At 43.5% G+C, this 18,989-nt stretch overlaps 1 protein-coding gene across 1 annotated transcript in view; it reads right to left on the bottom strand.

Annotated features, from left to right (window-relative positions):
* Window positions 1-18,989, bottom strand: part of LOC110496055 (zinc finger protein ZFPM2-like) — a 121,279-nt gene that overhangs the window by 79,015 nt on the left and 23,275 nt on the right. Inside the window, exons 2-3 of the mRNA XM_036952532.1 lie at window positions 15,817-15,954; window positions 13,333-13,431 (exon numbers count right to left, since the gene is read on the bottom strand). Of these exons, the coding sequence (XP_036808427.1) occupies window positions 13,333-13,431; window positions 15,817-15,954 (237 nt within the window). The remainder of the gene's footprint in view (window positions 1-13,332; window positions 13,432-15,816; window positions 15,955-18,989) is intronic.

Raw genomic sequence — 18,989 nt, 5'->3', positions numbered from 1 at the left:
GGGGATGTTGTTCAGCGGCAGGGACTGGGAGACTAGTTGGTATAGAGGGAAAGATAAATGTAGCAACGTACAGAGAGATCTCTGCTCCAGGACGCACAAGCCTCTGCAGAGAAGAATGGGAGAAGCTCTGCAAGAACAGGTGTGCCAAGCTTGTAGCCTCATACCCAAGAAGATTCAAGGCTGTAATCGCTGCCAAAGGTGCTTCAATAAAGTACTCAGTGAAGGGTCTGAATAATTATTTAAATGTGATATTTCTTTTTTTTTATACATTTGCAACTGTTTCTATAAACCTGTTTCTGCTTTGTCATTATGGGGTATTGTGTGTAGATTGATGAGGAAAATAAAATAAAAAATAGAATGAGGCTGTAACGTAACAATGTGGAAAAAGTCAAGGGGTCTGAATACTTTTCGAATGCAGTGTACTTTATTTTCATTTCAACCATTTGATGTACAGTACCAGTCAAAAGTTTGGACACATCTACTCATTCAAGGGTTTTCTTTATTTTTAGTATTTTATACATTGTAGAAAAATGGTGAAGAAATCAAAACTAGCACATATGGAATATCATGTGGTAACCAAAAAAGTTTTGAAACAAATCCAAATATTTTAGATTCTCAATGTCACCACTCTTTGCCTTGGTGACAGCTTTTGCACACTCTTAGCATTCTCTCAACCAGCCACACCTGGAATGCTTTTCCAAAAGCCTTGAAGGAGTGCCCACATATGTGACCCGTTTCAGGAAACTAGGCGTATGTCGCGGGTCACTACCTCTCAGGAGAGCCGTTTGAACGTAAACTTTTTTTTTTATCAAAATGCATTTTTGGGTAGAAATGCCTTTTAGAACATGTGAACTTTCATGTGCCTTAATAACAAATGTGTATGCCATCTGTAAAATATGAATAAAAGTGTTCAATTCTGAGCTTAGTTGGTGTAGCCAAAGAAAGAGTCGGCAACCTTCCCACTATTTAGATATGCCGAGAGATGAGTTTGGATTGGTCTGCCATATAGCACGCTTCTGTCAATTTGAGCTGGTCAGTATGTCTAGGTAATCCTGTCTAACACAGTTTTTTTTAAATGTATCGTGTATTAAAACTGCATAAGTATTGCTCTCAACTTTCTGGAGGACTGGGTTTTGATAACAGTGGAAGTTTAGTATGATAGCTAAGGAGATGGACAAAACAACCGTCTCCAGATTACATCTCAAACTAAGGGCAACCATGGCATCCGACAGGAGACGCGTCCAACCATGAATGTGGGTAAGAGAGTCAAGCTAGCTACATTTTCAGATATTACACATTTCTAATTAGGACGGAAAGAGCCATTTGCTTGGCTAGCTATTGCCTAATGTTAGCTAGCTAACATTGAACCTGGTTGGTTAGCTACCTGCAGATTCATAAAGGGTAGTAACATCATGAGTTGTGATTATGGTTCATTGTTTACGTACCTAGCTAGCTAGCTACATGTCCTAACAAAAGACTCCACTATGCAAGTAACCATTTCGGGTGCGTTCGTAAATTCAGTCTGGCCATCTACTCTGATTTCAGAGCACTCTCGTCTGAGTGTGCTAGAGGGCGGAGAATAACTGATGAATTTGCGAAAGCTCTAAACCCACTGAATATGGCCGGTGTCAGTAAACATCAGTAAACATCGGCCAGAGGGTCTGGTGTGCGCTCTGAATGCGAAACGCTCTGAATTTACGAACTGACAATCTGACAGCACAGTTGCAGTCACCAACACTCTGGATAACATAACAGCCTGACCAGCTCTGATAGGGCGAGTAATGCTCAGTGAACTGTTCTCTCTCACTTAGATGTCTGGAAGTAGCTAGCAAGTTAGCTTGGGTACTTCACTGCTGTTAGTACATTTGGATCAACCCTTAAAGAGATGGGTGGGGCTAAAGCATAAAAGGGTGTGAACGATGCTGAATGGGTGTCGACAAAGGGCTCTCCAATAGTACTACCAAAACAATCAAAGGCCATTTTCTCACAAGTGAGTTTACAAGTTTATCAACTTTCAAAGCAAAATTACTTTCCCATTGTTCCTAAACTGTACTGTATGGTATAACATTTTGTAGCTCTGAGTTTCTACTTTTATCCAATGTAAAAAACACAATTTCAAATGTTGCTACATTTGAGCCTGTCAGTCACATATGCTGAGCACTTGTTGGCTGTTTTTCCTTCACTCTAACTCATCCCAAACCATCTCAGTTGGGTTGAGATCAGATGATTGTGGAGGCCAGGTCATCTGATGCAGCACTCCATCACTAGCACTTACACAGCCTGGAGGTGTGTTGGGTCATTGTCCTGTTGAAAAACAAATTATAGTCCTACTAAGAGCAAACCAGATGGAATGGGGTATCACTGCACAATGCTGTGGCAACCATGCTGGTTAAGTGTGCCTTGAATTCTAAATAAATCAACAACAGTGTCACCAGCACACCATTTACATTTTTTTTATTTAACTAGGCAAGTCAGTTAAGAACAAATTCTTATTTACAATGACGGCCTACCCCAGCCAAACCCTACCCCAGACAACACTGGGCAAATTGTGCGCCGCCCTATGGGTTTCCCGATCATGGCCAGTTGTGATACAGCCTGGGATCTAACCAGGATCTGTAGTGATGCCTCTAGCACTAAGATGCAGTGCCTTAGGCCACTGTGCCACTCGGGAGCCCTAACCATCACACCTTCTCCTCCATGCTCACGGTGGAAACCACACATGCGGAGATCATCTGTTCACCTACTCTGCTTCTCACAAAGACAGAGCGGTTGTGAGCAAGAAATCTCAAATTTGGACTCATCAAACCAAAGGACAGATTTGCACCGGTCTAATGCTTATTGCTTTCTTGACCCAAGTAAGTCTCTTCTTCTTATTGGTGTCCTTTTAGTAGTAGTTCCTTTGCAGCAATTCAACCATGAAGGCCTGATTCACGTGGTCTCCTCTGAACAGTTGATGTTGAGATGTGTCTGTTACTTGAACTCTGTGAAGCATTTATTTGGGCTGCAATTTCTGAGGCTGGTAACTCTAATGAACTTACCCTCTGCAGCAGAGGTAACTCTGGGTCATCCTTTCCTGTGGCAGTCCTCATGAGAGCCAGTTTCATCATAGCGCTCGATGGTTTTTGTGACTGCACTTGAAGAAAGGTTCAAAGTTCTTGACATTTTCTAGATTGACTGACCTTCATGTCAGTAATGGACTGCCGCTTCTCTTTGATTATCTGAGCTGTTAATATGGACTTGTTTTTTTACCAATTAGGGCTATCTTCTGTATACCACCCCTACCTTGTCACAACACAACTGATTGGCTCAAACGCATTAGAAGGAAAGAAATTCCACATATGAACTTTTAACAAGGCACACCTGTTAATTGAAGTGCATTCCAAGTGACTACCTCATGAAGCTGGTTGGGAGAATGCCAAGAGTGTGCAAAGCTGTCATCAAGGCAAAGGGTGGCTACTTTGAAGAATCTCACATATAGAATATATTTTGATTTGTTCAACACTTTTTTTTGGTTACTACATTATTCCATATGTGTTATTTCATAGTTATGATGTCTTCACTATTATTCTACAATGTAGAAAATAGTAAAAAAAGAAAGAAAGAAAAACCTTTGAATAAGTAGGCGTGTCCAAACGTTTGACTGGTATTGTATATGATGTATTAAATACCTTGCTAATGATCGATGTAAAAAAATAAATCCACAGGAGCTGATTCACATGATCTACTACAGCTTTCAGCCCCACTTATTGTTGAACCTATATTTTTAACTTAACAATTGATACTGGGTTTATCCCTTAGATTTGGAAGGTGGCACATGTCCTCCCCCTACATAAGCATGGAGATCCTTCTGACTTAGATAATTACTGCCCAATCTCCAAGTTATCTTGCCTAGCCAAGCTATTAGAATCCCTGACCAAATCCCAGCTAAGAACTTTTTAAACTTCTCACTCTATTCTAAACATGCACGGTTTCAGACACTACGCTTGTTTTAGATGGTGTTAAATTGCCTAGATCATAAAAAACATTGTGCTGCCTTATTTCTAGATCTTTCCGAGGCATTCGACACCATTGACCATTCCCTACACATTCAAATGCTGTCTGAAATGGGCCTGGATAAGGAGTCTTGCAAATATTTTTTTATTTCACCTTTATTTAACTTGGCAAGTCAGTTAAGAACAGATTCTTGTTTTCAATGACAGCCTAGGAACAGTGGGTTAACTGCCTGTTCAGGGGGAGAATGACAGATTTGTACCTTGTCAGCTCGGGGATATGAACTTTAACTTTGGGTTACTAGTCCAACGCTCTAACCACTAGGCTACCCTGCCGCCCCAAATGGCTTACCATGGTTTGCAAATGGTTTAAGACCTACACTGTATTCGACAAACAGGACACAATGTGTGCTTTCTGATGGTGTCAAGTCTAGTTTCCTTGATATTAGGAAAGGTGCACCACAGGGGTAGATTTTGGTCCTCTTCTCTTTACTATTCATATAAATAATATTGGTCTATGTATTAAATCCCTTCATATTAATCTGTATGCAGATGATATGGTTATGTATGCCATTGCACTGACTGTTGACCATGCTGATTTTGTTACATTACATGAAGGCAATGTTGATTTAAAACTTGTACTTAATGCAGGCCAAACAAAAAATATGTCAGATGGGCTACATATTCACTCATTGATTGTTTCTCAAATCGAGCGGGTTACCGCCAATAAAGATCTGGACGTTTAGATTGATTAAGATCTAACACCTAAAAAACATACTGATGAGCTAGTTAAAAAGCAAAGATTTAAAGGTGCACTATGTAGAAAAATTCTAATTCGCCTAATTTCAGTTTGTGACGAAACAAGCAAGTATAGTGGAGAGAATGATTGTACCATCTAAACAGCTCCATATCCAAAAATATAGTAGTTTCAGCTGTTTTGAAACTGATGTAAAAGACGCTAAAACAAAAATTATGAATGTGAAGTATAGAAATAGTGCACATAGAACAGCTCTACCGTTTTACACTTGCTTTTAACGAGAATGACAGATCTATAACTCTATAACCAAAAAGTTACATATTGCAGCTTTAATTAAAGTTTCATTTTTGGAAATAGCTCTTGCCTCTCCATGAACAGCAGAAAGCAGATTGCACTGTACATGTTTCTGCCAGTTCTTGACTATGGTGATAGTTAAACCTTTGGATGCTGTCTACCATAGCGCCCTTGGCTTTATTACAGGTGACAGTTTTAATACTCATCACTGCATCCTGTATAAGAAGGTCAGCTGGACCTCACAAAAATCCTGCATACCAACTTCATTACTCCCTTCTTGTTTACAAAGCTTGGCTCCACAAGCTTCTAACATACCTCCTTTCTCTGTTGAAATATAACAACATTTTGATACCAAACCCGTTCGCAGGGTGGATTAACTCTTAAGGTCCCGCTTGTCTCCTCAAAGTTTAGTGAATCCATCTTTAGATTTAACGCACCACAGTTATGGAATACCTTACAAAACAAATGACACCTGGATTCCCTGGTGCCGATAGGGTAGTTTAAAACTCTAGTTAGTTTAAAACTGCTATTAAATGAGTTCACTGAATTGTGCATTTGTTTCAATTGATTATTGTAACTTGTTGCAATAACCGGATGTAATGTATTTTTAGCTGTCTTGTAGTTTTTATATCTTTTTGTTGTATTGATGGACTTTTTCGGAGCACCATTGTAAATGAGACATTGGTCTCAATTGGGTTCCCCTGGGTTCCCCTATAAAAGTTCATACAAAATAAAATACAAATCACCCAGTTTCAGGAGTATTTTTTGAAAATGCTCTAGGAGATCAACCAAATAGAAAGGCTGACGAACCTAAGTCTCTGGCTCAGTGTGATCAGGAGTAGTTTTTTTCTTCGTGACTAAGAACTTGGATTACAGAGAGGCAGGGAGTTCCTGGTTGAGCGGCCCACTGGTCTTGTTAAATTCAATGAGCACTGAGCATACCCGTAAAAACATCACGGAATACATAAATCCAATACTCCAATATCCATTAAAAATATCTTCAAGTCTGTCACGCAACGCACATTTCCCCCTCTCTCTCTGTCTCTCTCTTTCTCTCCCTCTCTCTCTCTCACTCTCAAGTCAAATTTCTCTCTCTCTGATGACTTTCTCTGTTAAAAAAAAAATACAATTAATTTAAGTTTGGTTTTGGGGGGAACATTGGGGACTCGGGAGATTTAAAGAACATTTTAAACTCTGTTTTCATTTTTCTGTCTCCCTCTCGTCTTACTGCACCGCTCCCCCACATCAGTAATCCAATACACAGGCTCCTATTGTGCTGAGATGAGAGGCTGGCCTCCTCCACTGCTGGGGACCTGATGCACCTCGCTCCCTCTCGCTCTCTCACACACCCCTCACTCCCTCTCTTGCTCTCTCTCTACAGCATAATCTGTGAGGGACTTAAAGGGACCTTATCTCCAGGCTCTACTGCTTCATTTCATGCTTGATTTACTTTAATTTGTCTGATAGGGCACAAGGATTTGGAGAAAGCCCATCTTTGGCTTAGGAGAGGAAGTGAGAGGAAAAAAACACATTTCTCAGGCACATTGTCACAGGTTTTTTACTTCTCTCTCACTCTCTCTCTCTCTCTCCCTCTCTCTCTCTCTGTCTAGATTTCACGGAGAAGGGAATGATCTTGCTGCTGTGGTGCAGTAGTCTGTTTGAGTGCGTTGGGGGTTTCAAGCTGTTGGAGAATAAAGAGGTTGTAGGGTGTGGAGTGATTTTATGATGTGCTGCAGCACAGTGATGGATGTGTTAAGTCCTCTCACAGTCGTACTGTGAGACCGTGTACAGCCCCTGCTGATGGTTCAGGGCTGACCAACCACAAGCTCAAGACTCAGATATACAGTATAGCACTGATATAATCACCCCAACATTAAAGAAAAGGTTGTGTTCTGTAGACGGAAATCCCAATCCCACAACCGGTCTAGAACCATCTAAATAGCCAATTCCACAAAACACTAATGCAATAATTAAAATATGCATCTTCATATTAAATAATTCTGTATATAATTGGGAGAATAATAAATAACAATATTAATGATACAATTTATTCCTTGATTGACTTCCATACTTCCTCAGTAACCTGTGTATGTTTCCTCTGGCCCAACAGGCTTTCTTTTCCTTCCACACACTTCCCATTTTATTTTACCATTATCAGAAAGCTTACATTTCACTCCCCTGGCCTTTCTGTCAAACCCCTGTGGGGTAGGGAGCATCGCTGCTCAGGTCAAGCCTTTCTAGTTCTATTCTTCCTTTAGATCTGCCACTCTCCCCCCATTTACAAACACTTAAGGCACTTTCCATGCCATTGACAGACTTGAATTCAAACATCCAAACGTAAGCAGTTGTCCTCTCCCTCAATCACTTGAGGAGAAATGGACTACTTCTAATCTTTTTAAGAAACATTTGTGTGTTGAAAATGCCTAACCACTTGTATAATCTATTTGCATACACTTAAAACAGACATACCCCACCAGACACGCCACTATGGGTTTCTTCATGGTACCCGAACCAAAAACAGATTTAATGCGTCACTCAGTTATGTATAGAGCCATGTCACCGTGGAATGCTCTGCCACCAGAGGTAACTCTCGAAAAAAGTTTAGCTTTAAAAAATAAATGAAATAACATTTCACTTGTATCACTGAGCATCTTGAATTTAACTGTACTGTATATATGAATATGTATATATGAATACTGTGTAAATAGTATTTTTGTTGCCTCTTGGTGTCTATATAACTCTTATTTTTAATTTAATGTAATATCTTATGTTGTTCTTCTCTGTTAGTGTTCTGTACTTTATCATGTGTTTGTTTGTTTGATCCAAATAAACTAAACTCACAAAAAATATAGGCTAACCTGACTGCGATAATTGAAATTCCCCTCAAGACACGAAATTTACTTAACAGCGGCTGTGTGAGCGTTGATAAACAGACTGATGATCCAGCAACAAGTCTTTATCCAGGCTGAGGCTTTAATTACTGCCGAGTTGTTTGTTGAGGAGATGATTAATATGCTGGAGAAAACCTCCTAATTGAATACCGCAACACTCCAACAATCAGGGAGGAACATGGCGTTTTGTTTTTGTGAAGATTAGAGGCCTTTATCATTATCGATATGAATATTATTATTAACAGCATTATTTGGTATCTTAGTTCATTCGGCTGACAACCAGGTCCCTCCTCCTCCTCCCTCCGTCGTTCATCCACATAGTGAGAGATCCATCATTTAGACACTGCCTTTATAAACGAGACAAAGTGAGGGTCAGGTGGACAAGTGTGTTGATAATATTCACCAAGGAGGAATTGGAAGTATAGCGAGATATATAATACTTGATTGGCTTATGTTATACGAATGACACTTTCCACACCTTTCAGATGTATACAGAAGCCTATTCAAATTCTGCATGTCAAAAGTCAATCTTCCTGTTCTTACACAGTAAATCAAGGATAGTTGAAATCACAGCCTTTAAAAAAATGTGGGTTAAATTGAAGAGAGTGATACAATTCCTGGAGTTAGTATTGATATCTGGAGTTGATTGAGACGGAGTACTTTTAACTCCATTAAGAGTAACCAGAGCCAGGAAGTTACATCGATGGAGTGATCCACAGATTTGGGAGGGGCTTCATTGTCATATTTCCAAGCATGTCCTGTTACAGATAGATTTTGAAAATGATTTTTAATCTGTGTTTTGATTGTTTGCATTTGATTGTTAATTATCTTATGCCACCCAAAGATAAGAAACATTCAGATTGGATTAGTTTTGCAAAAATGTAAGTGGTTGGATTTAAAGCAACCGTTAGTGAGATAGTTATTCCAGTTTACGTAGTGTAGGTCGTCTTCATGGACTGGGATTTCTTCCCTACTCTGACAAGCATTCTAAACACAAGTTGTGAGTGATGTCTTCCTGCAAGTTGGCTTCCAACAGACATTGAATGTCACATTGCAAACCAACATAATGTGACACATTAAGACATTTTCAAATAAGGCTTCACACACTTAGAGCTCAAAGGAAGTTGATTGTTAATTCAAAGCAACACAGAAAAGTGTAAAATGGCAAGGGAGTTGATTAAAAACAACACTGACAATAGTAAAATGGCAATTGGAGTTAAATTTAAGTAACTCTCTGAGGGTTGGATATTCACTTAATTTAGTGATGCTTTAACTCCAAAAATATTAACACGATGACGAGAGTAGTTTTAACACAACCCGTGGGTGGGACCATATAAACTCCAAATAGTGTTACATTTGGAGTTGATTTATTTATTGCTATTTAACCGAGTTCGTTTCCAATGTGGCACTTTCAAAAATACCTTTCAGATGTACACGTATACTATACAGTAGATGTATCCTGTATCCCTGACTTCATCACTTCACATAACTATCTTCTTTCAATAACACCTTTCAGTTGTAGGACTATATACATACATATATATATAGTATTTACATACATCCCTGGCTTCACCACATCACATACTGTAATATATCAGAAGTAAAGAGACTGTCTCCCGATGTATCTCCCTGCTCTTACATTTCCAATCCACTCTAGCCCAATGTGGCCGGCCTGGTCTCGCCACTGGTTTACACCCGCTTTGCTCTCCGCCAGTCCCCCTGTGAAAAGGCTTTAGGGACTCAATCATGGGGACTTTGATGTCGTCTGGAGCTGTAATGATTTAACATTGTTCCAGGGATTTCTCTAATCCAACACTGCCATTAAAATCCATTTTCCATCCCCATCCCTAGTCCGATCCTCCCAGGCCCTCGTTACTTGCTGCTGTATCCGTGTCGCTCCTCCGTCTCACTTTGTCTCCCTCTCTCTCTCTCTCTCTCTCTCTCTCGCTCTCTCTCGTTATTCATCTCTCTCTCGCTCTACTCTCTCCCGAAACGTATTATTGGACTTATTATTGGACAGGATCAAATGTACATTTCTTGGCCGTTGGAAAAAGTTATATCCAAGTCAGAGTGGTTGGCGGTGATAATGAATGTTGAAAGTCAATTGAAACTGTATGCCTACAGGCTTATTATTATAGATTGATTATAGAATAGGTTTGTGATTATATAACACATTTATATTTCACTGTTAGGAAGATGTAACGTTGACAGGACACCACAATTGACATAAAAGCTTCCATCACGTGGACTGGGAGATGTTTCGTATTGCGTCAGATAACAACATTGACGAATACGCTGATTCGGTGTGCGAGTTCATTAGAACGTGCGTTGAAGATGTCGTTCCCATAGCAACGATTAAAACATTCCCTAACCAGAAACCGTGGATTGATGGCAGCATTCGTGTGAAACTGAAAGCGCGAACCACTGCTTTTAATCAGGGCAAGGTGTCTGGTAACATGACCGAATACAAACAGTGCAGCTATTCCCTCCGCAAGGCTATCAAATAAGCTAAGCGCCAGTACAGAGACAAAGTAGAATCTCAATTCAACGGCTCAGACACAAGAGGCATGTGGCAGGGTCTACAGTCAATCACGGACTACAGGAAGAAACCCAGCCCAGTCACGGACCAGGATGTCTTGCTCCCAGGCAGACTAAATAACTTTTTTGCCCGCTTTGAGGACAATACAGTGCCACTGACACGGCCTGCAACGAAAACATGCGGTCTCTCCTTCACTGCAGCCGAGGTGAGTAAGACATTTAAACGTGTTAACCCTCGCAAGGCTGCAGGCCCAGATGGCATCCCCAGCCGCGCCCTCAGAGCATGCGCAGACCAGCTGGCCGGTGTGTTTACGGACATATTCAATCAATCCCTATACCAGTCTGCTGTTCCCACATGCTTCAAGAGGGCCACCATTGTTCCTGTTCCCAAGAAAGCTAAGGTAACTGAGCTAAATGACTACCGCCCCGTAGCACTCACATCCGTCATCATGAAGTGCTTTGAGAGACTAGTCAAGGACCATATCACCTCCACCCTACCTGACACCCTAGACCCACTCCAATTTGCTTACCGCCCAAATAGGTCCACAGACGATGCAATCTCAACCACACTGCACACTGCCCTAACCCATCTGGACAAGAGGAATACCTATGTGAGAATGCTGTTCATCGACTACAGCTCGGCATTCAACACCATAGTACCCTCCAAGCTCGTCATCAAGCTCGAGACCCTGGGTCTCGACCCCGCCCTGTGCAACTGGGTACTGGACTTCCTGACGGGCCGCCCCCAGGTGGTGAGGGTAGGCAACAACATCTCCTCCCCGCTGATCCTCAACACTGGGGCCCCACAAGGTTGCGTTCTGAGCCCTCTCCTGTACTCCCTGTTCACCCACGACTGCGTGGCCACGCACGCCTCCAACTCAATCATCAAGTTTGCGGACGACACAACAGTGGTAGGCTTGATTACCAACAACGATGAGACGGCCTACAGGGAGGAGGTGAGGGCCCTCGGAGTGTGGTGTCAGGAAAACAACCTCACACTCAACGTCAACAAAACTAAGGAGATGATTGTGGACTTCAGGAAACAGCAGAGGGAACACCCCCCTATCCACATCGATGGAACAGTAGTGGAGAAGGTAGCAAGTTTTAAGTTCCTCGGCATACACATCACAGACAAACTGAATTGGTCCACTCACACAGACAGCATCGTGAAGAAGGCGCAGCAGCGCCTCTTCAACCTCAGGAGGCTGAAGAAATTCGGCTTGTCACCAAAAGCACTCACAAACTTCTACAGATTGACAATCGAGAGCATCCTGGCGGGCTGTATCACCGCCTGGTATGGCAACTGCACCACCCTCAACCGTAAGGCTCTCCAGAGGGTAGTGAGGTCTGCACAACGCATCACCGGGGGCAAACTACCTGCCCTCCAGGACACCTACACCACCCGATGTCACAGGAAGGCCATAAAGATCATCAAGGACATCAACCACCCGAGCCACTGCCTGTTCACCCCGCTATCATCCAGAAGGCGAGGTCAGTACAGGTGCATCAAAGCTGGGACCGAGAGACTGAAAAACAGCTTCTATCTCAAGGCCATCAGACTGTTAAACAGCCACCACTAACACTGAGTGGCTGCTGCCAACACACTGACACTGACTCAACTCCAGCCACTTTAATAATGGGAATTGATGGGAAATGATGTAAATATATCACTAGCCACTTTAAACAATGCTACCTTATATAAATGTTACTTACCCTACATTATTCATCTCATATGCATACGTATATACTGTACTCTATATCATCGACGGTATCCTTATGTAATACATGTATCACTAGCCACTTTATACTATACTATGCCACTTTGTTTACATACTCATCTCATTTGTACATACTGTACCCGATACCATCTACTGTATCTTGCCTATGCTGCTCTGTACCATCACTCATTCATATATCCTTATGTACATATTCTTTATCCCCTTACACTGTGTACAAGACAGTAGTTTTGGAATTGTTAGTTAGATTACTTGTTATTACTGCATTGTCGGAACTAGAAGCACAAGCATTTCGCTACACTCGCATTAACATCTGCTAACCATGTGTATGTGACAAATAAAATTTGATTTGATTTGATTTGATTTGAAAAGTAAAAAATCTACATAAAAAAAATCATATTTGTTTAAATTTCAAGATTCATATATAAAATATGTTGTATCCCATCAGAGGAAAGTGTGTATAACCACCCTTCCATATAGTGTCATTATTCCCTAAGCCAGTGATTCTCAAACCTCTCCTTGGGGACAATAAGACATTTAACAATTTTGTTATAGCCCAGAACTAACTCACCTGATTCACCTAGTCAAGTGTTTCATGATTAGTTGACCATTTGAATCAGGTCTGCTAGCTGTGGAATAGTTAAAATACTTGGAACGACTGGGGGTCCCACAGGAGAGGTTTGGAAAACCCTTCCCTAAGCAACCTCACCAAAGAGCAGCAAAATCTTGAAGAAAAATACATATTTCTAAACGATCAGATAAAAGGCAGTGTAGCTCATTACTGACATGGACATGATTCTTTATCTCCTTTTAATCATGTTCTGCCCTGAAGGAGAGCAGAGAGAGAGAGACGATACCACACTGACTGTAGTAATCTGGGACAAAGACTGAATGTCTGTCTGTGCTAGTAATATCACACTAGACAATGGCTACAAAACCATGAAAAGATATGAACCAGATATGCCAGATCCTTTACGTGTATGACTTGTGTTTGTTCCGGTTAATTAACCAACTCATAAGTCCACCACACCTCCAGCAAATTTTGATGAAGTTGTGGTGGATTTATGAGTTGGTTAAATAATCGGGGATAGTGTAGTGTGTGTGCGTGCATGTCTGTGTTGTCTTACTTGGTCCGTTCCACTCTTCCTTGTTCTGTGGCCTTACTCCCGACTTCCCACTGTGTCCATCATCAACCTGTGATTTTGATTGTCCACACTCTTCTTCCCCTGAGGAAGGATAGTTCAGAGGTCAGCCTCACTCGGCAGCAAAGGGGCCATCTAATGGTAACATCGACTTGGTTATTCTACAGTCAACCTGCTATTCATTTAGACATGAAATGGTTATTACGCAAATTCATTTTTAAACAACTGTTGAAATGTGACTGCAAACTAAAGCATTAGCTGAGTCTATGCTATCTAACTGACGCCGTTCATACTGGGAATGAATGCAGCAAAAGAGAGAGAGAATGTGGTAAAGACTTCACGAGTAGGCAGCCTCAGGACAGTGACATTAAGCTGTGCTCCTTGAGCAACCTAAACTGGAGTAAATGTCTGATGTGTGTTTATTACAATGCAGTAATGTAACAGTGATGTTCTGTGAAACTAACAGGAAAAGTTCAACATCAGTTGAATGAAGGACATGAGGAATTACAGAGAGATTTGCAAAGCTACTGTACACAGCTGCTAGCCTGGTATTAATCTATTATTGGTTTAACTGTACTGATGTCTGCTAGAAGGAATTTGTATTGTAAGGGAGGATGAAATGGAGTTAGCTTGGCTGGGCCTAGAAAAAAAAGAACTTTCTGTTTAGAATGGATGATAACCCTGATATTACAGCCGTAACTGTATGTGCCTGACTGCTCGACGTCTACATAAAGTACGAGACTGACTCCTCTGCTGATGTTAGGTATGTCAGAAGCTTATGAAGCAGGGCTTTGTAAACAAAAAAAAGAGCGTAATGATGTGATCTACATGACTTTAAAGACGGCCAGACAATGTTTTGGTAAAGAATGCAGTGATGAGTAATAAAACCTGTGATAAAACAAAGGGTGCTATGACAAACAGTATCCAGGGGTATAAGAGTAGTGGCAGCTGCACTTTCAGAAATAGTATCACCATAATCAAGAACAGATAGAAAGGTTGACTGCACAATCTGCTTCCTGCTGACTAGAGAGGGGCAACATCTGTTTCTATTAAAAAAAAGGCCACTTTAAATCTTAGCTTCTTAACGAGCTCATTCGTATGCTTTTTTAACATTAAATCATTGTCAATTCAAATGCCAAGGTATTTGAATGCCGGGACTTGTTCGATTATAGAACCATCTGAGGAGTGAAGCTGCAAAACCGGACTGTGGCCATGACACAGCCAGGTCAGAAGTCAGAGCCTTTGCATACATAGTAGTACACTATACAGTATATTCAAAAGTATGCTATTTCAGCCACACCCTATGCTGCCAGGTGTATAAAATTGAGCACACGGCCACACAATCTCCATAGACAAACATTGGCAGTAGAATTGCCTTACTGAAGAGCTCAGTGACTTTCAACGTGGCACCGTCATAGGAGGCCACCTTTCCAACAAGTCAGTTCGTCAAATTTCTGCCCTGCTCCAGCTGCCCCGGTCAATTGTAAGTGCTGTTATTGTGAAGTGGAAATGTCTACGAGCAATAATGGCTCTGCCACAAAGTGGTAGGCCACACAAGCTCACAGAACGGGACCACTGAGTGTTGAAGCGCGTAGTGCATAAAATCGTCTGTCCTCGGTTGCAACACTCACTACCGCTTTCCAAACTGCTTCTGGAAGCAATGTCAGCACTGTTCGTTGGGAGCTTCATGAAATTGTTTTTCATAGCCGAGCAGCCGCACGCACACAAGCCTAAGATCACCACGCACAATGCCAACCGTCGGCTGGAGTGGTGTAAAGCTCGCCGACATTGGACTCTGGAGCAGTGGAAACGCGTTCTCTGGAGTGATGAATCACGCTTCACCATCTGGCAGTCCGACGGACAAATCTAGGTTTGGCGGTTGTCAGGAGAACGCAACCTGCCCCAATGCATAGTACCAACTGTAAAGTTTGGTGGAGGAGGAATAATGGTCTGGGGCTGTTTTTCATGGTTCGGGCTGTGCCCCTTAGTTTCAGTGAGGGGAAATCTTAAGGCTACAGCATACAATGCTGTAGATTATTCTATGCTTCCAACTTTGTGGGAACAGTTTGGGTGAGGCCTTTCCTGTTTAAGCATGACAATTCCCTATGCACAAAGCGAGGTCCATACAGAAACGGTTTGTCGAGATCATGTGGAAGAACTCGATTGACCTGCAAAGAGACCTGACCTCAACCCCATCAAAAACCTTTGGGATGAATTGACACACCAACTGCGAGCCAGGCCTAATCGCTCAACACAAGTCCCTGCAGTAATGTTCCAACATCTAGTGGAAAGCATTCCCAGCAGAGTGGAGTTATAGCAGGAAAGGGGGGACCAACTCCATATTAATGCCGATGATTTTGGAATGAGATGTTCGACGAGGTGGGGGATCTCAACAGTTATCAAGTGTTACAGTATATAAAGAAACAAACATATATACTATGGCTAGCATATATCAAGTAGAAGCATCACCTTTGCTGCTGGAGTCATCTGCATCTTTCACACTTTTGCGGCCGGCATCATCAGAGAGGTTCTCATCCATAGAGTCTTCATAAGACAGCGCCACGTTCTCCTCTAATTCACAAAGCGTCTGGCCCCCTTCCACACCAACTTCCGAAAAGGGGGAGAGAGAACAAAATAGAGAGAGATTGAGAGAATGAGAAAATTCAACATACCAATTAGGATCTGGTGAAAAATACTTGAATCAGTTATAGGACCCATTGCGAGGTATGGGGTCCGCTCACCAACCAATAATTCACAAAACGGTACAAACACCCAATTGAGACTCTGCATGGAGGATTCTGCATAAATATCCTTAGTGTACAACGTAAAACACTATATTGTCACGGATCCCTCCGGAACTGTGTCATTACGCACACTAATTGTATAAATGTGTTACGGTGCGTGAATGAGGACCCAAAAGCGAATCAACTTAAACAGAGCTTCTTTAATTACCAAACATAGGTAGGCTCAGATGGACCGGCAGATTCCGACAGGACAGGACAAGGTTACAGCAAACATGACGACAGTCTGGTTCAGGCATGAATGACACAAACAAACAAGAATCCGACAAGGACAGGAGCAGAAACAGAGAGAGATATAGGGACCTAATCAGAGGGAAAAAGGGAACAGGTGGGGAACGGGGTGAATGGGTAGTTAGAGGAGACAAGGGACAGCTGGGGGAAAGCGGGGGAGAAAAGGTAACCTAACACGACCAGCAGAGGGAGACAGGGTGAAGGGAAAGGACAGAGACAAGACAACATGACAGTACATGACAGTACCCCCCCACTCACCGAGCGCCTCCTGGCGCACTCGAGGAGGAAACCTGGCGGCAACGGAGGAAATCATCAATCAGCGCACGGTCCAGCACGTCCCGAGAGAGAACCCAACTCCTCTCCTCAGGACCGTACCCCTCCCAGTCAACTAGGTACTGATGACCACGGCCCCGAGGACGCATGTCCAAGATTTTACGGACCCTGTAGATAGGTGCGCCCTCGACAAGGATGGGGGGGGGGGGGGGGGAAGACGAGCGGGGGCGCGAAGAACGGGCTTAACACAGGAGACATGGAAGACCGGGTGGACGCGACGAAGATATCGCGGAAGAAGAAGTCGCACTGCGACAGGATTAATGACCTGAGAGATACGGAATGGACCAATGAACCGCGGGGTCAACTTGCGAGAAGCCGTCTTAAGGGGAAGGTTCTGAGTGGAGAGCCAAACTCTCTGACCGCGACAATATCTAGGGCTCTTAGTTCTACGCTTATTAGCAGCTCTCACAGTCTGCGCCCTATAACGGCAAAGTGCAGACCTGACCCTCTTCCAGGTGCGCTCGCAACGTTGGACAAAAGCCTGAGCGGAGGGGACGCTGGACTCGGCGAACTGAGATGAGAACAACGGAGGCTGGTACCCGAGGCTACTCTGAAAAGGAGATAGCCCGGTCGCAGACGAAGGAAGCGAGTTGTGGGCGTATTCTGCCCAGGGGAGCTGTTCTGACCAAGACGCAGGGTTGCGAAAAGAAAGACTGCGTAAGATGCGACCAATAGTCTGATTGGCCCGTTCTGCTTGACCGTTAGACTGGGGGTGAAAGCCGGAAGAGAGACTGACGGAAGCCCCAATCAAACGGCAAAACTCCCTCCAAAATTGAGACGTGAATTGCGGACCTCTGTCCGAAACGACGTCTGACGGAAGGCCATGAATTCTGAAAACATTCTCGATGATGATTTGTGCCGTCTCTTTAGCAGAAGGAAGCTTAGCAAGGGGAATGAAATGAGCCGCCTTAGAGAACCTATCGACAACCGTAAGAATAACAGTCTTCCCCGCTGACGAAGGCAGTCCGGTGACAAAATCTAAGGCGATGTGAGACCACGGTCGAGAGGGAATAGGAAGCGGCCTGAGACGGCCGGCAGGAGGAGAGTTACCGGACTTAGTCTGCGCGCAGACCGAACAAGCAGCCACGAAACGACGCGTGTCATGCTCCCGGGTGGGCCACCAGAAACGCTGGCGAATGGAAGCAAGCGTACCCCGAACGCCAGGGTGGCCGGCTAACTTGGCAGAGTGAGCCCACTGAAGAACGGCCAGACGAGTAGGAACGGGAACGAAAAGAAGGTTCCTAGGACAAGCGCGCGGCGACGGAGTTTGAGTGAGTGCTTGCTTTACCTGCCTCTCAATTCCCCAGACAGTCAACCCGACAACACGCCCCTCAGGGAGAATCCCCTCGGGGTCAGTGGAGGCTACTGAAGAACTGAAGAGACGAGACAAAGCATCAGGCTTGGTGTTCTTAGAGCCCGGACGATAAGAAATCACGAACTCGAAACGAGCGAAAAACAGCGCCCAACGCGCCTGACGCGCATTAAGTCGTTTGGCAGAACGGATGTACTCAAGGTTCCTATGGTCAGTCCAAACGACAAAAGGAACGGTCGCCCCCTCCAACCACTGTCGCCATTCGCCTAGGGCTAACCGGATGGCGAGCAGTTCGCGGTTACCCACATCATAGTTACGTTCCGACGGCGACAGGCGATGAGAAAAATACGCGCATGGGTGGACCTTGTCGTCAGAGAGGGAGCGCTGAGAAAGGATGGCTCCCACTCCCACCTCTGACGCGTCAACCTCGACAACGAACTGTCTAGAGACGTCAGGTGTAACAAGGATAGGAGCGGATGTAAAACGATTCTTGAGGAGATCAAAAGCTCCCTGGGCGGAAACGGACCACTTAAAGCACGTCTTGACAGAAGTAAGGGCTGTGAGAGGAGCTGCCACCTGACCGAAATTACGGATGAAACGACGATAGAAGTTCGCGAAGCCGAGAAAGCGCTGCAGCTCGACGCGTGACTTAGGGACGGGCCAATCAATGACAGCTTGGACCTTAGCGGGATCCATCTTAATGCCTTCAGCGGAAATAACAGAACCGAGAAATGTGACGGAGGAGGCATGAAAAGTGCACTTCTCAGCCTTCACAAAAAGACAATTCTCTAAAAGGCGCTGGAGGACACGTCGAACGTGCTGAACATGAATCTGGAGTGACGGTGAAAAAATCAGGATATCGTCAAGGTAAACGAAAACAAAGATGTTCAGCATGTCTCTCAGGACATCATTGACTAATGCCTGAAAGACAGCTGGAGCGTTAGCGAGGCCGAAAGGAAGAACCC

The sequence above is a fragment of the Oncorhynchus mykiss genome, chromosome 18 (assembly GCF_013265735.2).
Source record: "Oncorhynchus mykiss isolate Arlee chromosome 18, USDA_OmykA_1.1, whole genome shotgun sequence".
In the NCBI taxonomy this organism is placed as follows: Eukaryota; Metazoa; Chordata; class Actinopteri; order Salmoniformes; family Salmonidae; genus Oncorhynchus; species Oncorhynchus mykiss.
The sequence above is the reverse complement of the archived record's forward strand: the minus strand, read 5'-3'. Positions and strand labels throughout refer to the sequence as shown.